The 21,252-nt window shown below is 39.5% G+C and overlaps 1 protein-coding gene across 1 annotated transcript in view; it reads left to right on the top strand.

Moving 5' to 3' along the window:
* Positions 1-21,252, top strand: part of CNTNAP5 (contactin associated protein family member 5) — a 200,672-nt gene that overhangs the window by 159,321 nt on the left and 20,099 nt on the right. The window contains exons 17-19 of the mRNA XM_053948442.1: positions 160-378; positions 6,158-6,397; positions 7,718-7,942. Of these exons, the coding sequence (XP_053804417.1) occupies positions 160-378; positions 6,158-6,397; positions 7,718-7,942 (684 nt within the window). The remainder of the gene's footprint in view (positions 1-159; positions 379-6,157; positions 6,398-7,717; positions 7,943-21,252) is intronic.

Genomic DNA, 21,252 nt, shown 5'->3' with positions numbered 1-21,252 from the left:
TGTATAAGCTGCTGTGTAGGAGATGGGAGGTAAATGATCCTGTACTATTTGCTGACATAAAAGTTAATGGACCCCATATTTACGTAAGATTTCTTGATGTCAAAACCACTATTTAATCCAGACCTTCACTTCCTCTTCACATCTGTTTATCTATTGCAGCCCCCAAGGAGATCACCTTCTCCATAGATGTCGGGAATGGCCCCACGGAAGCCACTGTGCAGTCTCCCACAGCCCTGAATGACAACCAGTGGCACTACGTCCGGGCAGAGAGGAACCTCAAGCAAACCTCTCTGCAGGTGGACAACCTCCCCAAGAAGGTCCTGGAGGCCCCTGCTGAGGGATACTTCCGCCTGCAGCTCAACAGCCAGTTATTTGTAGGTAGGGACAATCCAAGGGTTCCTGTAGATAACAGTATTTCAAATACTTTGGTGATGAATGCTCTTATCTCACCATTGAGCTTGCATGTGGTGGCTTGACTTTCCTTTCTCTTCTTCTACTCCTGCACAGGCAACATGAAGTAAACCTAAACAATTCTAACAACAAAGCACAAACTGTAGTTTAACCACGCTATACTTGATGGTATTTTTGGGGTCAAACTCCTGAAATGTATTTATTACCAAAGAGTTGATAACCTTTCTTCTTATGCAGCACTGGCTGTGTAAGATGCTGTAAAAAAAAATGTGACCTGTCTCTTTAGGCACATTTCAAAAGTCAAAAATTTGTCATATAAATTTCTGAGACAAAGCCTGAAGACAGTATGGTCTTTAAATTCTATTCTGTCAAGCATGTCCACCAAAACCCTTATTTGGCTGGAGAGTCCATGAGTGAGAGAAGTATGAGCACAGTCAAAACAAAGTGATTTTTCAAAGAGGAAAAAAGAAAATTAAAAGGGGAAAGAAAAATCTCTGCATATATTTTGTTTACTTACTGCCCTCACACAGAAACCTGGATTGGAACTAGTTTGTTTTTGATAAGATGATAATAAGTTATGAAGGGAATTATCTCTTTTTTATATTCAAATGCTGTCTTTCTGAGTAATCTGCTCAGTGATGGAGTGGGATGTAAGTGTTCTTATGCAGGGCCATTCAGGTAACCTCTGATTCCTTCCCTAAAATGGATTTTTTTACTTCGCTGAAATGCTGTAGCAAACTTCAATCTGTCAATGCATTTTAATAGTGTTTACCTCTATATTCATACTCTTACACTTAAGTAGCTTTCAGGATATTCATTTGATCTTTTTATCGTGTATGTGTGCAGTAATTACTGGGCTCTGAATGTAAAGAATTAATCTGTTAATAAATATATATGGCTGCATCAATGTCAGAGGTCCTTCCAACACAGCTGTTGATTTATACCTAAAATGATCTCTGTTAGACTCAGCTGGAGAGGAGAACACACAGAAAGGAGGCTTAAGACTATCACAGTGCAAGGTTTCTGTTTTCTGGTATGAAGCATGCTGCTAATCACTTGTTTTTCAAATACTACATTGATCCTAAGAACATGTTCTGTGGGAGGCCAGGCCTGGAGGCAGCAGGCTTGGGCTGCCAGACACCTTAGAAACATCAGAGAAATATAGCCAACATACTGTTTCCAGTTAGGAAAATTAGATAATTTGTGACTGAATAGACTTCGTGTTTTTTTGGTTGTTTCTTTCTAAAGGACTAAATATGATGGGTTAATCATAGGTCATCTATTAGATATGTCATATATATCAACTGTTTACCATCTCACATCTGAAAAGCAGTATCTGCCTGTAAGCTTGCTGCTCAGCTTCAGCAAAATAAACAAGTTACCTGTGTGAATTTCATGGTGGTTTTAAAGTGACATAATTCATGAATTGTGTCATTAAAATCCATGGTTTTTAAGGACCTCACCAGAGCAATGTGCCAACAGGAGCCCTTGTGAGCAAAGACAAACACAAAGCCCTGCACCTGCCGCAGAATGGCATCAGCATCCCCACAAGCTGGGGACTGAGTGGATGGAGAGCAGCTCTGCCAAAAAAGTCCCATTGGTTTTGGTGGAGAAATGAATTTGTACCTCATCTGAATGTAGCTATGCTTTAAGGAATAGGTTGGAAGCTAGTCCCTGATACCAGCAGGGACTTCCAACTGGTTGTATTCTGATTGTAGTGAGTGTTTACAGAAAACCCTAGGATATAGGTATTTATTTCAGCCAAGAGGTGAAAAGTACTCACTGCGCAATAAATACGTTGCATTCTGTCGTCTATCCACACTTTTACTGAACCATGAACAAAAGAGACAGGGGAAAAAAAAGAGTTTGGGAGTGCTTTTTCAGGCCTTAACTCTGCCAGATTGAAGGCCAGAATTATCTGTGACTTGCTAAGTTTTCCTGAGAGCTGTCAGAAGAGTTGGAAACCTGGGTTGCCTCCTGGTTCTGGCACTATTTGTCCCTGGGTGCTCCAGGGAAAGGTGGCAGAAATCCAGCAATACACAGATGAGATATAGTTTGTCTCTCCTGAAAGTCTCATTTGAATCTCGTAATAAAAAGCTACTGATTTAATACCTCAGCCATGCAGAGAGAGTTTTAACCCATCTGAAAAATAAATGTATAAACACCATTGTAAAAAGGACAGAAGCAGCAGCACATAATATTGCTCCCTACTCCCCCTGTAATCTACAATATATTTGTCTCTGCAGTATTCTGCATACTGACAATGATTAAGGGGTTTCCAGCCTTAATGACTGTGTGTGGCAGGCTTTTGAGATAGCTCTGTGTGTCTGTGAAGTGGAAGAGAAAAATGACTTTGCATTGCCACTACACTCAAACAAGCTTGGATTTTAATGCAGTTAGAAAGGAATTAGAAAACCATTTCTCATTTTCTTTTAGTAGTTCTTGGTGCTAACTGCTTCTGGCTGCATTATAATCCTGTCAGAGCATGGATGTCCTTGTACCTTGCCAGATTTCTTCTGTAAATTTGAAAAAAGTACAGTAGAAGGAGCAAACCCCAAACAAATGTGCAGCTAAGTAACATCAACTGCACCAAACTGTCCAGTAGCGAGCCAATTCACCAAATTACTTGCTCAGACGGGGCAGGCAAAAACCATTCCTTTCAATGGACAGTCGTTTTCAGCACTCAGTATGTGTGACATGGTTTTGTATAGTGCAGCTCTCCCTGTGAGTAGTTGTGTCATTGTGGCGTGGTCTGAGATGAAGCCCTGTCTTACCTACTGGTGAAGGCATGAGCATAAGATTCCATCATGGGGATGGGAAAGGCTGTCCTCACAGACCACTTTGAGGATAGGATTTGAACTCAGACTGGTCACATCAGAGAAGCAAAATAAAAATCCTGAGAAATCAATCTGATGTACAAAGCTTTGGTCAGAAGTTTTTGTTTGGTACATTCAGGAAATTAGCAAAGCTAAGCATTTGTGTTCCTGTTTTTGTCTTGGGAGGAGTTGAGCAAGGAATGAATCCTTAGGTGAATATCCTCTGTCTGTTGTAGGTAGTCCAAAGGCAACATAACCCAGAGAAAGTCAACATCTGAGAAACTTTCTCTGGAGACAGAGAGAAGGAAAGATAGGAAAAGAAGGAGTTTATTTACTGCTGTTGGTTTTAAAAGCATTTGTAGACACCTTGGAATATTTTGGAGGCCGAGAGGAGGAATTAATGCCTAACTCTTCGTGTATCCTGTATGTTTTGTATATATTTCATCCTTCAAGGTCTTCTGAGGAACACCATAGCAAGTTCTCCTACTCCTGATTGTGATTCCTGTACTTCTCTGCCCTTTCCTTTTCTTTGTATCAGTTACACAAATGCTCCTAATACTTATTTTCAGCCTCCCTAATCCAGTTTCTACTAACAAAAAGTCCTTTTTTTTTTTTTAAAGCAAATCCTCAACTCATTGCTAGAATGTTAATTATTTAGCCAATTGTGAAACCAAGCTATGCTGTGAATGCTCAGTTGTGAGCTTCTTGTCCCCTCCTCTCAGACTCTCCCTTCCTTTCCCAAGGGCTCCTCACAAAAATTCAGCTGCATAAACACCTTGCTGGGAACAGCTTGGCTCATTTGACTGTCACCTCTACTCAGCAAAATACACCCTTAACCTTGGTGTTTATGGTCCTTAGGCTTATCCTAAAATATGTTTTCTTTAATAAAACATTTAGGTCTCATCCATTAAAGTCTCTAGTCCATCAGGCTCGTATAAGAGTTGGAAGAATTTGCAAAGCCTAATTTGGGGAAGAGTTTAATGTGTTTGTTTTCCGTTTTTCCTTTGCTTTGCAGGAATGTATATGAAGATTAGGTCTAGTCAATTGAAGAAAACTGCCCAAAATAAGCAATATATTTGCTTAATCAATGCTGTGTGGCTGCGTGGGTCTCGGATCATATAGCTGGTCTGTGTTAAGCTGTATACTCTCAAGAAAATAGAAGACAAGAGTGAGAAACTTTACATGGCTTTCCATAGTGCTTTAGAGAGCAGTAAGAATATGAGTAGTGCAATAAGCATGACACACGTAGAATAGTTAGCAATAATTTTTACTCATTTTTTGTATGGTACAGCTGGGATTGGCATGTGTGCAGAGAGGAGGCAAGGAAACTCTCATTCATCCTTGTAATATTTGTGGTGGTCTCCAATGCAAAAGAAAACAGAGTAACCAGTAGTCTTAAAGGGAGAAATCCCATTTCTACTTATATAGACTTCACTGAAAAATCTGTGTGGTATGTTTTGTTTTGGGTCTTGCTTTTGTTTGATTACTGTTCAAACAAAAGGATTGTGTGTGCAGTGCAGCAAATGCAGAAAGCCTGATTCTTGTCCTCAGAGGGCCTTTAACATAAGTGAGCTAACATTTGCTCATTTGAAAACAATAGCTAGCTAAAGAGAAACTTGAAAATATTTATTTCTCTGAGAAAGGCATTATAAAATGAGCATGAAAGAAACGTGTCTCATGCATACTATCTATAGTTCAATTGCTTTAATTCACATCCAGTGTTTCTGCTATTAGTGTTCCAGAAAGAAAAGCATGACAGAATGGTGTAGTAGAACACCATGCCTTTTCAGACTGTTGCTGCATTCTCTTTAGTTTGCGGAAGTCTTGCTTTAATTAATTTATAGAAAAAAACAAATGCTCTTCTGTTAGGGATTATCAAGTGATGTAATCTCTTAAATCGTAGACTATGAAAGAGAGCCAATTTCTACAGAAGAATAATAACTTCTTTCATACTACTTTTGCAGGAGAATCACCAATAAAGCTAGCTTTTAAGAGTCTGCAAATGCTGATAACTCCTGAACCAGAATTAGATTTCCTAGCAGCAATCAAAATTGCAGTATCTTCAAAAGCAAAACATTGGCAACTGCCAAAAAGAAAAAGTGTATGATAAGAAAAATGGTTATATTTTCATAGAGAACTTCAACAATCATCATTATTATCATTCTCAGAGATTACCTCTTATGGAAAAGTGCCTTTACTGTAACACTGTTAGCAGTTTCATTTGACAGATATGATGCTAGTTAGCTTGTAGAGACTGAACTGCCCTCTTGCATACAGCTCTGGTCTCCAGGAAGAAATGCAATTATGTTTAACCATTGTACTAAATAACACATCTGTGAACTGAACTTGTGTTTCAGGCCTACAACAACCATTGACATGCAACACATCAGGCTGGGCAGTCATGCATAAATTCAGACTCAAGTAATTTCCCTTCAGCCAGCAGGCCTGGTGCTGAACATGACTCATCCCTGCTATCTGGACTCATCAGCAAGTACAATTCTCCTGCTGGTGGGATTAGAGTGTTGTTTGTACTAAGGCAGCAAATAGGAAAAAAAACCCAACAAAACCCCAACATTTTCGGTTTGGTTTTCTCATGTATTTGATGATATGTAGACATAAGATAAAGAAGCTAATCTTTCTCCTAAATGAATTTGTGGTTTCAATGCCAGACAGGGCAGTAGATAAGCCAAAAAAGAGAAGAATGGCAAAAAGAAAGTGTCGCATACAGCTTTCTAGTTCTTTCATAAAAATAGAGACACCTTTAGTTTCCAGGGCTGTCGATCTGTCATATTTTACCACTGTATGCATTGATATATAGTAATTTTTTTTAATTTGTGGATTCATATTTGTACCTCAGGATTGAGCTTCATGGCTTTGGTTACTGTTCAGACTCATCAATAAGTGCATGTCCATTTTTCTCTCTGTATCAGGGGGAACAGCTTCCAGACGGAAGGGCTTTTTGGGATGTATTCGATCTCTACATTTAAATGGACAGAAACTTGACCTGGAGGAGAGAGCTAAAATGACACCTGGTGTAAAACCTGGATGCCCAGGACATTGCAGCAGTTATGGGAACCTGTGCCATAATGGAGGAAAATGTGTGGAAAAGTATAATGGTTACTTCTGTGACTGTACCAACTCGGCCTATGAAGGACCTTTCTGCAAGGAGGGTAGGCAGCAAGCTTTGATCCCAGTTATTTGTGCAATAGCTCTGAATTACAGCATCATTTCATTCATGTCAGCTTGGTGTCCCCCACATCTCAAGTTGTTCTATAATCAGCTGTCCCTTCAGTGTTCTTAAATGTTTTTCTTAAGCAGGCTCCATCACCTCCATTTGTTGACTTCTCTGTTGGTCTCAGAAATTAAAATGGTGTTAGTTGTACCATAGTTTACCACTATATCCCACTATGATTCCTGTATTCCATTGCATGTAACTGTCCCCAGACATTAGGAAATAGGGCTGAAATGTTTTATAGCAAGTGTTTGATCATGACTGAATGTTTAGGTTGCTTGTTTTTTAAACCTCATCCTCTTTTGTTCACCTTAACAAATCCTTAGGGTTTTTCTTTACAAAGTTTTAGAGCAGTGATGTGTCAAAAAAGAGGTAGTCTTTTTGTTTTTTTTTTTTTTTTTTCCCATTCCTGCAACAACTCACCCGAACGTTAAGAAATTTTTAAAATAAGCATGAAGCATTCAGGAGAAAACTGATTTGCATGGTTCAGTCTTTGGTGAATGTGTCCTCAGTGAAACTTTCTGGTGGCTTACAGGAGATGCTGTCAACACCAGAAAAAAGCAGGGCAAATATGGAATATCTAATTTTTTATAGAACATGCTTTCTGGAACTAACAAAATCGCTACTCAGTAACAGCAAGGTGCAGTGTGAATTTTTAATTTCCATGGCTGTCCCCCAACCTCACAAATGCAACAGGTTTGCTAAATGGGCTGTATCATCTGCTAGTGTAAATTGGCTTAGTTGTTTAATGAAAACAGAAGCAGAAGTTCTAAGGATCTGAGGATGCACAGGTAGATGTTTCTCTTTATTTGATGCTCCCAGAGACAGCTTCTCTTACTGGCTGTCTTTGGTCAAAGTGTTGCTTTCATATTAATTTCTTTAAAAAGGAGACTGGAAAGAACAAATCTATTTTGGGGGCAAGACAGAGAATATTGCCTTTCGTGACACTATCAGAAGATGGTGAACAAAGCATTTCTTTGCCTGACAAACATTTGGGCTGTTTCATCTTGTGGAATTCTGATTCCAGCACTGAAATAGTTGAGCTTATGTCTCCATATACTGTTTTTCTCTGTGCCAGACAAACAAGTGTGCAAGGAAGGACACACTGTTGTACAAGTGAAGGAAGGGTGATGTCAGCTGGATCAAGGGTGTTTTGCAGTGTTCTACTTCTGAAGCAGTTAGTTCTGGTCCATTCCTGCCTGGGAGATCTGAAAATGCAGTAGCTGAAATAATTCCTTTGGTTTATATCTACTTTCAGAGGTGTCTGCATTATTTGAAGCTGGCACTTCTGTTACCTATACTTTCCAAGAACCTTATCCTGTCACGAAGAATGCAAGCACCTCAAGCTCTGCCATTTATGTGGATGCTGTCGTGTCCAAGGAGAATATTGCATTCAGCTTTCTCACGGCACACACTCCAAGCCTTCTGCTGTACATCAACACCTACTTTCATGAATATTTGGCTGTGATTCTCTCCAAGAATGGTAAGTAGTCTTGATTTGCTACCCAAGGGAGACCCATGCAACTCTGTGAAGTTTTTCGGGGGTTTGTTTGTTTGTTTGTAGGGTTTTCTTGTGGGAGAATAGTATAGAATTCTGCACTTAAGTTCATTTCTGTGTCTTCAACTTTATCAACTTCATGGTGTTCAGTTCGTGAAATGGCCATCACTCTTGTTTATGTCCCTTTATTTGGCATTCAGTGCTACACTTGCCTATTCAGTCTTTGAGTAATCATGTTGTTGGGGTTTAAAATGTGTTTTGACTTCCATTTGGCAAGGTTTTACAATAGCAATTCCTTGCTATTTATTCCATAGTGAGATCCATTAGGCCACCAAGATAAGGGAGTGAGAAATACAATGTATGTACAAGAGCACTTGGTGCAGAAATATACTATAATTTTATCCTTCATTCTTTCTTGGGACATGTATTGCTCCTCACTGGATTGTTTCAATGGAATAAAGCCATTTTGTCTAAATATTAAAGCCAGGATATGTCAAAATTTTCTCGGTTAATTGACCCAAACATGAGGTGTAATCCTGTTTCCTGTTTAAAGATACTTAATGTGGGTACTTTTTGAAAATGTGTAAAGATGTTAGGGGCATATACCTTTGTCTTCTCATTAAAACTTGGGCTCCTGAGTCCTTGCAGTGCTTTCAAGAAACTCAATCCAGACAAACATCATCCTAGACAAACGGTGAAATTTGAATTTTCCAAGAGTTATCAGGCACTGGAGTACTGCAAGTGATGAGTAAGCTTATTTGTGACTCAGTGGCCTGTGGCAGAACAATAGAAAGTTAATGTAATGTGGCTGAATATGTAGATTTGACCAAATGACCCAGACCACTCTGAAGCCTTGAAAATTCCAAAATAAGTAAGCTTTCAAGTTCTGTAAAAAAGTCCATAGAAAAAAAAAAAAAAAAAAAAAAAAAAAAAAAAGAAGAAGGTTTTTTTTCTCAATATGGAGTTTGCAATAGTTTCTCTCTTGGTTATGTCATGTGGCTAGCATTGAGGCTGGCATGGGATAGTGGATTGGCACCCTAATCCCTGGGAGAGGCCACTGGAATAGTAACTGCGTGAACAGATCTACTCCAAGTGAAGCTTTGGCAGGGAGGTGGGATTCCTGAGGTGACCCTAACCCTCTTCTGTCCAGTCCCAGATTTCCATCTCTAATTTGCTCCTGTAGACATGTGTTTATGATTTTCAGATGTATGAATATTCTAGTGTGTAGCTCCAGGGTGATAGAGGTTAGCCCCTGCTGTGGTAAAACCTTGGAATCTGCTTCTCAGTTACACTCAGGTCTATTGATGCCACTCAGGCAATTGGAAATAGCCCTAAAGTTAATCACAATGTAATATCATTTAAATCACCTTTATTGCTGCCAGAGTAGTCTGAAATGACCTTAAAAACATGAGTCAATTGACTTTTATTGATGGAATACACTATAAGCAACCTATAATTGTGGAGCTCTAGAAGGGGGTCTCTGTGCTTGGGGTTGGGATCAAGACATAAGGATGTCCTGTAGCAGCTCAGCAGGAGCAGAGCTTGAGACAATGAAAATGACCTTTTCTTTTGTCAGCTGCAAATGTCCCATCATTTCCCTTTGACTTAGATGGAAACAGGAACTCTCAGTACATGTGGAAATTAGGTGGAACAGGTCTCGGCACTGTCAGGCAGTACAAACCATGGTGCTTTCCTCAGATCTGCACCTCTTTTTATTCACTTGCAATATGGTGGTAACAGTTGTTTAGAGGGTTGGTGAGACATCAGGCTCCAAAATTCTGGACAATAAAGTGTAGCACTTTATTTGCACTTTATGCAAAGAATGATTAAGATAACTAGCTGACCTTTGTTAACTCCTGAAAGTCTCCTTCAGGATTACTCAGTGCATGCTTCGGTGACATTTTTACAAGACAGTCATTTCAGTCATGTGTATTCTTTCCCTTTTTTGACTTTTTTCCCAAATGGAATAATTCATTAAATTTCATGTCCTTTTACTTTTTAGTCTTGTTGGAATTGAAATTATTCCAATGAAAATAGTGTTCAGATATGTTACTCTTTCTTCCTCCAAGAGGTTTATGCTTGCCATAAAGTTACTGGACTATGAATATCAATGTCCTTTGTGGCACTAAAAGTGAGTGTGATTCCTTCTCTCTTATTGGCTCACTTTCAAGGAATCTTGCTGAGTCTGACAGTGTATAGTAGGACATAAGCAGGTCCCTGCTGGATAGCTGATTGGTTAAATAAAGGTTAGGCTCCTGAAGAAATGGGAATGGGCATTCTCACTTAGGAGGTGAACAAACTCTGGAGTAATACTCCTTACCATAATCCCAAGTCCCTTTCCACTTGTTAAAAAAATATGTAGGAACAGTCTATGAATAATTCAATACTTCACCTTTTGTAACTATTTTTGAAGCTACTACTCATGTATTCTGTTATTCCTCTTTTCTATTATGCACAAAATAACTAGGCAAAGTATTAGTTAATAAAAGTGACTATGAGAAGAATGTTTTTCCTACTTCTGACTTCTCTTGTTAAATATTTGACATTAAAGAGGTGAAACTGTTTGCAAGGATTATTCATAATTAGAGTATACTAAAAGGGCTTATATAAAAGTTAACTTGCATAGGCAGCTATGGTCTAATTCAGTCAGGTGTGAAACATTTCCTAAACCTATTGATTTCAGTAAATTTTTATAGATATAATACTTAGAAGCAGTTTCCACCTATAGAACATATTCCATACCACAGAGCTTGTTCTTACCTCTGATCAATGGACTCATGTCCTAGAAGTTTACAGGTAAGGTTTCAAATGCTGATGGTTTTAAAGATGACATAGGGATTGTTTCCTCCATTAGTTAATCCTAGTGCCGTGAAATCATACGTGTGATTTGAAAATTGTATGCGTATAAGAGCATCTTCCTTTCCTCTCCAATGTTTCATGGATTTTTAAATTACAGCTACATATATATGTGTATGTATTGTGTATAGATGGGTGTGTGTATATGTACATATACATGTGCACATATATGGGTGGGTGTGCATGCAAAACTCATGTAGTCCCATTGGCCCCACATCCAAGAGATTAGCAGTGCTGTAATGATTGGCATTTTTAATATCTCGTTCTGTAGAAATTTCAAATTATAGTGCCTGTTACTAAGCTATAGAATATGGGTAAACATCTTCTCAGTGTGTCAATCCACAGAAATTATCCATATCATGGGAAGATGCTACCAAGAAAAGAGTATTTTTTTTTCTTTTCCAAGCTAGCTTTTCACTGTACATTTTTGCAGTTATATGGTTTCACAAAGTAACCAGTACCTTTGAATTATTATCTTTGCCTTGCTCCCTAAGGGTAATAAATGATCAGAGAGAAAAGTCTTAAAACAGAGAGTTGAAATAAACTTCATTTCTCCTTTCTTATTTTTTCCTACCCCTCTGCAAATAATCAAATGCAATATGAATATGATGAAATATATTGTCTAGAAATTGTTTTAACAAGTCCTTGATTCTCAGTTTTGTTGTCTTTCTCCATGGAAACAATATAATTCCTAATCTAGAAAAAAAGCAGATAGCTAGCATCAAAGAAGAGAGATAGAATCTCGAACTATGCTAGAGTGATTGAAAAATTATCTGTATTTATTATCTAATATCATAAGAAATTAAACAATTTGAGTCCTTTCTTTCTTTTTCCACGTTTCCAGCATCCATTGCCATCACACTGAGCTGTGTTCTCCATTTCTTTTGGAAAGCAAGACTCTGATTTTGCATAGGAAAGATTAAAGTCAAAGAAAAAGGCACAGTTAAAAACAGCAGTACAAATGAAAACATCTCAAGTAATTCTTAAGTCTCTGATACTCAGCATACAGTAGCAGAACTTATATCAGCTCCACTTCCCTGACCTAGAAAGTATTGAAATCAGCTGATATTTGAAGTGAATAGGAAAAGAAATCACAATGTGTAACAGAGGTAAGCTGAGTTAACACTCTAAAAAAGCAAAGAAGCAAATATTGTCAGTGAGAAGCTACTGATTCATTTTTTCTTATAAACTCATAATCTCCCCTAATCTTCTCCTGTCTCTGAGTCAGAAACAGCTTTTCTAATGAAAGCATGGAAATTCTTATTGTTTTTGCATTCAAGTATGTTGAGCTGCATCTCCAACAAGCAAAGCTTTTGTCACTCAGTAGAAAAGAGATGCAAAAAATCCAGTTCAGTCTTTGAGGCAAGGAATCTTTTGATCCTGTTCACACTGTACACTTTGAAGTTCAATGGGTCAAAACTAAAATGGGAAATAGGACTTGGGTGGATTTCAGAGGGTGAATCTTCTGGTTCCTTTTCCTTACTTTCCTTCCTGTCTTAGTTTTGGAACATGAACTAACTTCATGCTTCAGAAGGACCCTCTCGACTACTCTATTGCTTGTGCAGTTATCTTCTCTATTGAAAGCACCTTGTGCCTTACAGACTTGCAGGAGGCATTGAACAACCTGCACAGTTTATGTGACTGAAGTGGGAAATGGTGACAAGGTTCAGGTATAGTTACTTTTAACAGATCAGGAGCAGGAAAGAAGGTGATGTTGGGAAGTGTGGGAGTCAGCTTTGTAGAGGAGACAAAAAACTGAGTGACTGAGGATTGTTCCCAGTCTAACTCTGGTTCACAGCCATTATGTGGCAGATAGCATGTATGTCTTCTAAATGTAATTGCAAGCAACTGTTGCAGTTGGCCCTGGAAATCTTATGTTATTTACTTAGTGAGGGACCAGAGACAGTTTGATCAGTGATGATGAATATAAAAGAAATTTTCCCCAGTTGCCTTAAATGAGAAGCTGGCTTTGGTACCAGGAGTAGGCAGGGTTGGGGTGGCAGGAGATCTGTCAGCTTATTTATCTAAAGAGAGAGACTTCTGTTGTTAGAAATCACTCTGGTCACTTAGATGTTTCCTTGCTGTAAGCACACTTCACAGAAAATAGGAGTGCTGATTAAGAGTTTTCACTTCAAATCCACTACTAAAAAGTCTTTGAGGAAAAAGGTGGACTTGGCACCCAAACCCAATTCTGTCTTATGTTTGTGTTAGCATATGGCACTTTAAATTTCTAAGTGTGCAAAACTAACTTGAAAGAAGAAGCTGCCATAAAATTCAGCCAAGGACTCTGGCAGATCTCTATCTCTGCTTTCCAAGAGGAGAGAACTGAAAGATCTGTCTCATTAGCTGAATTCGTGGACATGTTTGTACTCATGAAGATTATTTTGCCATACTGGAGGGCCAATAGATGTTCTGGAGACCCACAAGGGAAAACAAAGGAACTGTAATTAGATTACGTACAGCAGGAAAGGTTGAACAGGCTGAATAATTGATCTGTGCTCTGGCTATGTACAGACTGACTTTGAACTTACTGTTGCCTGGCATAAAACTCCAGACCACTGGCTGAAGATAATCAGCTGGGAAGAAAACCTGTGTTCCAATTTGCTTATAGGAGGTGTTTATATCCCAGAAGACTTGAGTTCCTAGTTCACATTTTCCAGCTGATAAGTCATTTTTATTGTTGGATTTCCCTGGAACTTTCCTGAAAGGAATGAGAGGAAGGGCAGAGGGTCCTGTCTGAATAGATGCTCCATATATTGTGTGTATGTATATGTGTATATATATATATTCTCTCCAGTATTTCTGAAAGAAGGGTATTTCAGGACTCCTTTTATTGAAAGCTTTAGCCTCGAAAATTGATAGGTGTCGATTTTCAGTTACTTTTAATTTAAGATTATCTGTGTTGTGGACAGACTGAGCTGTGTACTAAGCACTGTACTTCAGCAGAACCATTGATTTAAGTGCTGCCTTGGAGCAGTGCAGCTCTTTGTACACAACAGAGAGACCAATACCTGGAAGACTGAGTCTGGGTCCAAACAAATCTCCTCCTCTGTCTTGAATGTGGTGTTCCTGTTAACATGTTAATTTTTCCATATAGTATCCATTTAGTATCAGCTTATCAGTTATCCTGTCTGCATCATGAACAGGTGATTCCTTCCTTCTTGCCTTTCTTGGAATTGGGTGTTTATGTCCTAGTTTTTACAAGTGGAGTGGCCTTCAGGAACTGCAGGGCAAAAGTCTGGAGCAAGGTAGATGTACACTTGGTGAAAGAGGATCAGATCTGGGATTGGGCATTAAGCAAACTGGGCACACATAAATCCACGGGCCCTGGTGGGATGCACCCACAAGTGCTGAGAACTGGAAGATGTCATTGCAAGGCCACTCAAAAGGCAATGGGCACAAACCAAAAACGTGAGACTTTTAGTGTGAGAGTAACTGAGTACTGGCACATCATGCCTAGAAAATTGTGCAGTCTCCATCCTTGGAGGTATTCAAAAGCTATCTGGACATGGCCCTGGAGGGCTGACCTGCCCTTGAAGAGTCTTTTTAGTGGGACAGGGATGGACATCATGTCCTCCCAAGATCCCTTACAACCTCAGCCATCCCATCATTTTATGAAAAATCACAAAAGTATGCATTTGAAGGTATTTTACTAGAAGTTAATATGTATAAGCATATATTTTACTAGAGAAACGTCATTACAATGCTACCATTATATGGTTCTTGCAAAAGGATTTTTACTAGGTAAATTATTCATTCTGTCTCTAATTTTTCCCGTTAGATGACTTAAGAACATGAGTCAGTTCTTTGTATCCCAGTGGTTGCAGCTAGTTTTTGAAAGTTTGCTATAATCACGAGGTCACTCACTAAAGGATCCAACATCTCCATTCACAGAGACTGGCAAAACCCATGAAATAGGCAATCCTTAGATCGACTTGCTGGTCGGAGGAGCAGAAAATTTCCCAGAGATTCCTGATCAGCCAGGCAATTCCTCTAGAGCTCAACACAAACAAGGATCATTAACCTCAGAAAGCCATTAATCCACAAAGTTCTGTGCTGCCTGTATTATGAGTTAAGAATGAAAAGGACATTTTAGAAGCAGCATATGATTACTTTTCACTAGTTTTGTGTAAGAGATTATTGCTCGCTCTTCTGCTCAGGCATCGTGCAGTGCTCAAATTGCTTCTTTTTTTCCTGTTCATACCATCTTTTTTTCTGTGTTCTCATTGCTGAACATAATGGCTATTTGTTAGGTCGGCATGACACAAGTCCTTGCTTGAACAGGCATCTGTACTGCCAAAATGGAAAGAAGAATGGTTAAAAGATATTAGGAAAAATGGAAAAATGAGCCAGAATCTCTGTGAGGGCAGGCTGGGATGACTTTCTCAGGGTATTAAAACAACAGGTCGGTCTTTTTTTTCCCAAGAGCTGTTCACACAGCATTAATGATGTTGCATAATTTGCAAAGCAAGGTTGGACTTTTGGAATAAAATTCCTAGGATGATACTTTATATTCCATTCACTGGGTAAAGCATAAAAACTCTTCCTGCCATCCTGGCTGCTCTGTGAGTCTTAAGTAAAATGTATAGCAGGAGATGGAAGATTCAAGATTCTTCTTCACACAAAGGTGAGTAAACCATAGGGCCTTCTGAATGTCTGAGTGTGAGACAATTAGCATCCAGTGTTTAAAGACAGAAAGGGAGATTTGAGCAGAGATATGAGTATCAGGTCTAAAAGTATGACACAGAGGCTTCATATCATGAAGTTTAACAAGGCTAAGTGCAAGGTCCTGAGCATGACTGGGGGCAATCCCAAGCACACGTATAGGCTGGGTTGAGGCCAGCCCTGGGGAAAAAGACTTGGGAGCTTTGGTTAATGAGAAGCTCAAGGTGACCTGGCAGTATGATCTCACAAGATAGAAAGCCAACCAGACCCTGCATGGTCTCTGCATCCAAAGCAGTGTGGCCTTCAAGTCAAGGGAGGGGATTCTCCCCCTCTACTCCACTATAGTGAGATCCCACCTGGAGCACTCAAGCAGCTCTGGGGTCCCAGCATAAGGAGGACATGGTCCTGCTCGAGTGAGTCCAGAGGAGGGCTACAAAAATGGTCAGATGGCTGAAGCACCTTTCCTGTGAAGACAGGCTTGGAAGAGAGTTGGGGTTCAGCCTGGAGAAGAGAAGGCTCTGAGGAGACTTGGACCCCTTATGGTCTTAGAGGAGGGCTACAAGAAAGCTGGAGAGGGACATGTTACCAGGATATGGAGTAATGGGGCAAGGGAGTATGGCTTCAAACTGAAAGAGAGTGTGTTTAGATTTGTTAGGAAGAAATTCACTGTGAGGGTGCTGAGGCCGTGGAATGGGTTGCCCAGAGAAGTTTTGGATACTCATCCCTGGAAGTGTACAGGACTAGGTTGGATATGACTTTGAGCAAGCTGGTCTGATGAAAGGTGTCCCTTCCCATGTCCCTCTCCCAGTGGCAGGGAAGTTGGAGCTAGGTGATCTTTAGGGTCCTTTCCAATCCAAACCATTCTATGATTCTGTGATAGGCTTTGTTAATGACAAGTCTTAAAGTGAAAGTGTTTAAAAATTTCAAAGAGTCTTTAGAAAAGGTATGTTTTAAAATTTACTAGAATAAACTTACCATCAGAAATCAGGTGGTTTCAGAGAGATTTAACTGCAACTGAAACCCTCATTTCTCTTCTTCATCTTTATATTCAATCACCTTCAGGGAAAAAATGGTAGTTAATGTTGCATCACTTTGTAAAAGAAACAGTAAACACTTCCTTCACCAAAAAGAAATACCTATGAATGTAGAGATAATGATAATGACTAATAGTGTTTTTTTTAAATTGCTCCTGCCTTGGAGGTTTCATGTCATTTTCCAATGGATGAACATTCATGTATTTTACCAGTGGATAAACTGTGGCATAAAGAAGGAAGACAGCAGCCATCAAGCTGGTAGATCCCAAATTGTGGCAGCGCTCTATTGCCTCCAGGGTACATAAAAGCACCACTGTGTATGCTTCCCCATGAGCTGAACTGGAGAGACAGTGTTTATTATTCTCCCACATCCATGGGTTAGCCCTATTCCCATTTTAGACCCAGCCACATCACCACGAGCTGTTTTGTTCAGATAAAATGTCCCCTTAAAATCATTGCAATAAGCTCTGTGTTTAGGCCACTCAGTGTGTGCATCATGAGCTCTCTGACTGTAGTCCTCTGGGTAATGTTTTAGAGTCTGCTATATTTTCTACCTTTGAAGCAAGAAGCATCTGCCCATTCCTTGTTAATTGCTGGTCAGTCTGTGTTCAGCCAACTGGCAGCTGGTGGGAATGAGATGTCTGTGAAGGTTAAACACATTTCTCAGTCACGTAAGGGAACCAGCTACATTTATTGAAGTTTAAGTGACAATCTCAATCTGGGTCCAGCTGTCTAGCAGGATTGTAAAGTGAACTGAGGTCATGGGCCTCCAGATCAGCTCCTTTTGCTGTGTGTGTTTTTTTTTTTTCTAAGTTGAAGAAATGCAATGTGAAGAGCAAGTGTTGTTTTTCTTTTTTTTTTTTTTCCTTAAATATAGGATGGCCTGAAATGATCCTTGAGTCCTGAATGTCTCAAGCATTGAGTGAGATGCATTCAAATAATTTTCTATTTTTTTTTTTTATTACAGGAAGAGACTGCAAAAAATTAAATAGTGGATTTTTCTTTTAAACCCTATGAAACAGTAATGTCTAAGCAAGTATAATAGCTGAGTAGTGATATCAGCAAACATGCTTAACAGTTTTTTTTGTTTTTTCCATGCAAAACAAATAGCAAGAGCCACCCCCTAAATAAATGCAAGTACTTTCTTAGTTAAATGCCACTGGACACTGAAGAGATGAGCTCTGTTCTTAAAATCACCAGCAGCACTTCCAATGGAGAGAAAATTTACTGAGTAAATATCCCTGGGGAGAAGCTGCTAATTAAAGAACATGTTTCTAAGCCAGCTGCTCCTAACCGAGAAAATGGTGGTTCATTTTTAAATATCTAGGCTATGAAGAGGGACACTGCCACACTGAAACTGTGCAAGTTCCCAGAGATATATTTTGTGGTAGAGATGACTGAAAAGTGGCATGTGTTGTTCTGCAGTCAGGAGTGAACAAACATTTATACCTCATGAGCTGCAAATGTCTTTTGCACCAATACTTTAAATTTTTTTAATTTAATTTTTTTTTTCATAATTGCAACATCAGTAGCCTCACTAATATGTTCCATCCTTTGTTTAATTTGTGCTTTCCTTAATTATTTTCTCTTTTAGCTACAGCTTGGGTGAGTCTGGAGAATGCATGTGGTGGTGTAGTTAAAGTCCAGCAGTCAAACAAGGGTGACTGCCAATTTGAGACAGCTGTAACAAGTTTTGCTACTCCTAAACACTTTTCTGGGTGACTCTGAGGCAGCAAGATGTGCAGGGGTTGTCCAATGCCCTTTTATCTAATGCAGTGTTTCACTATTTCATACATACACATTTACCCCAAATGAGAGTTGTCAGCTGCCCTGGTTTAAATGCATAAATGATGTTACACTATGGTGATAAATTTGTACGTTTTACATGTGCCACCCACATGTGCTCCCTGAATTAACCTCAGCTTCTCTGAGCAGAGCAAGATGTCTCACCAGCTGCTCCAGCCAGTTTGAGTCATTAAAAAGTGCTGTTGAAGTTGGCGAGAGTCATTGGGTTCAATTTGGGCTTGTTTAAAACCAGTTTGCATGAATAAAGGTCCTGCAGAGAAGTCTCAGACTCACACAGATGTGATTCTCTTCCTTGCTGTTTGGTCCTTCAAGATGAAATGACACAAGACCTGTGGTCTTGGTGACATGTGTGACAAGAATTTGAATTAAGAATGATGGATTTACAGACCAAATTCCTGATAATCCATTTCTCTTTTCTGCAAAGCTGCTTTAATCTTGTTGCCAAGTACCTAGCACTGGCTGAGGTCTTTCAAACAAGGGAGTCTTTTTCTGAGCTGGAACACTCTGTGTAACATTTTCCCTTTTCTGGATGATGATTTAAAATTTACTGTTTGATTTTCAACACAAGCTTTGGCAGTCCAGAATGAATGTAAAGTTGGTGGGCATAGGCCACAAAGCCAACAGATTATTTCTGACATTCCACTCAGACCCTGCTGTAGACACAGACAGAAGAAAGGCAGCTCTCCTGTTGACATGTTCAATCAGCACAGGTTTGGGACATAGAATATGTAACACCATGGCCACACTATTTCTTCACACTGTGCAGTCTAGGAATATTTTTTTTTTTTTTTTGTTCTTCAGACTGAACACTTTGACATCTCTAATCAGTTTTGTATCCTTATTACCACTAGACATAAGAGCTGCTACAGCAGCTTATCCTCAGAAAAAAAGAAGCAGTTTGAAGGCACCATGCTGTTCCTGTAGCTGCCTGGAGGTTGGTTATGCTGGCACTGATCATTAGTGTTCTTCTAGCAAGTACAAGTGCTGGCCTCCATCATCATTGAAAGAGTGTCCTAGGAGTGTTTTGTTTCAGAAAAGCCACCTCAGACTTAGTCACCAGCATGGGATGACATAAATACTGCCCTTTGGTCTCTGTTTCCCAGGACTTCCCTCTGCACAAGGGAACCCCCAGGAATTCTGTTAAAATGGCTCTTAGCTGTTTGATACCATCAGGGGGATGTCATTCAGCCCCACAATCGTGGATTTTATTGTTGCAGGTTGCAGACTGAAGAGCACAGCGATGTGCGGCGAGCCAACTTTGACACTGGCAGTGTCCTCATCCCAGCAGCATGGCAGCCCACATGGAATCATTTCCTCAGGAAGTGCTGAAAAGAAGCCATGCTGTGCTAACTCTATGGCTAAGCTAAGCCTACCCCCCCCCCAGGCTGCTCTAGAGGCAGAATTCAAAGCTGAAGGGGATGGATAACTACAATAATCGTGTGAATCTCTCTTATCTAATACTGCTGGGGTAATGTGCCCACTAAAATTTTTCATCCCAAGGCCAAAAGAAGGATATCTTTCTTTTCCTTTTTCTCTCTCTCCCTTATTGACTTAACAACTGCTCGAGCAATTCAACATACATTAGAGAAGGAATGCAACTGGTTGTGCATTGCTTGAGCATTATGATACTCCAGGTGTGCATGCTCAGACATGGAGAGTTGAAAAGAGGATGACAGGCATGACTACAACAAGACTGACAGCTCATGATTAGTGTGAACCCCTGTTGTGAGGCAAAAATGATGCAAAATAGAGAATAGGGAGAATAGAGCTGGTTTATGCACTGATTTCCATTTGCAGTTACTGACACTGGGCTGATGTGATGGAGAAAGTCAGTGGACCAGATAATCAAAATTCAGAGGACAAAATAAAATTCTTAATAATAATCCTAATTAACAATCCATTTATTTTACTTGTCAAGTAATAAAATAACAATTTAATCTGCCAGGAAAATTATACTGTAATCTGAACACCGAAGTTTTAGTATTGAAAGCAAGGCAAAATTAACTCTCATCTACAATGGTGAAAATTTGAAAGCACCTCGGTAGATAAGCTCATGTACTTCTGGTTTATATTAATACAAATTTGACCCCAGGCAAAATGCCAGCTTGAATTCAATAGTTTTGAAGAGCAGCTGTCCATAAAAAGAGTTGCCACTGGAACTCAAAGCAATTTAACAAAATAAATTTCTATTCACTGATCTCTTTACATGATTTGATGTGAAATTGAACCATTTTAGAAAGTAAGTTCTACTCTTAATGGATGCCAAGAGCCTCCTCCATTGTCTCCCAAAAATGGAACAGGTGGGTTTTGGTTTAAAAACAGTGCTTCCCTGACAAAGTCAATGGGTAAATCCCTGTTTGCTGCAGCTGAGAGCCTGCATAGACTACATGTCATGCTGGCTCCCTTTGAACACAGACGTGCTGGTTGTTGTTATTGATCACCTGCATACAGTGGTACCAGTTTTAATTTTATATCCATGTGTGTTCATAGCCTTCAAAAAGAGCAAAGGTTTTTTCACATTTACAAACTAAAGTCACAGACCATGCCCAGGCCCAGTTCCATTTTCTGTTTTACATCCCTTGTAAAGGTCCCAGGTAAGAGGCAGCCTATAAAGTGCTTCTGCTGAGACATTTTTATTTTGGACCAATCTGTTAGACTACCATATTTTAGTTCCATCTTACTCTGTGTGGTTATTTTGGCTGTGGTGTGCAGGGCCAGTCAACCTTTCTACTTTCTATCAGCTCTCCCACTGCCCAGAGCAAATCCTTGCACTTGGGCTTCTTTTCTCATGTATTTCTAAAGTGTTTCTAAGATGTTTACACTGTTAATCCCTGTTGATGCACCTTCCACTCAGTACCAGATAATGTGATGGTGATTTAGGTTTGGACCTTTGAGTGTGACAGTCATGGTGATAGACAGCACCTCCTTGCCCTG

The sequence above is a fragment of the Vidua chalybeata genome, chromosome 7 (assembly GCF_026979565.1).
Source record: "Vidua chalybeata isolate OUT-0048 chromosome 7, bVidCha1 merged haplotype, whole genome shotgun sequence".
Taxonomy (NCBI): Eukaryota; Metazoa; Chordata; class Aves; order Passeriformes; family Viduidae; genus Vidua; species Vidua chalybeata.
This window is presented reverse-complemented; position numbering and strand designations above follow the sequence as displayed.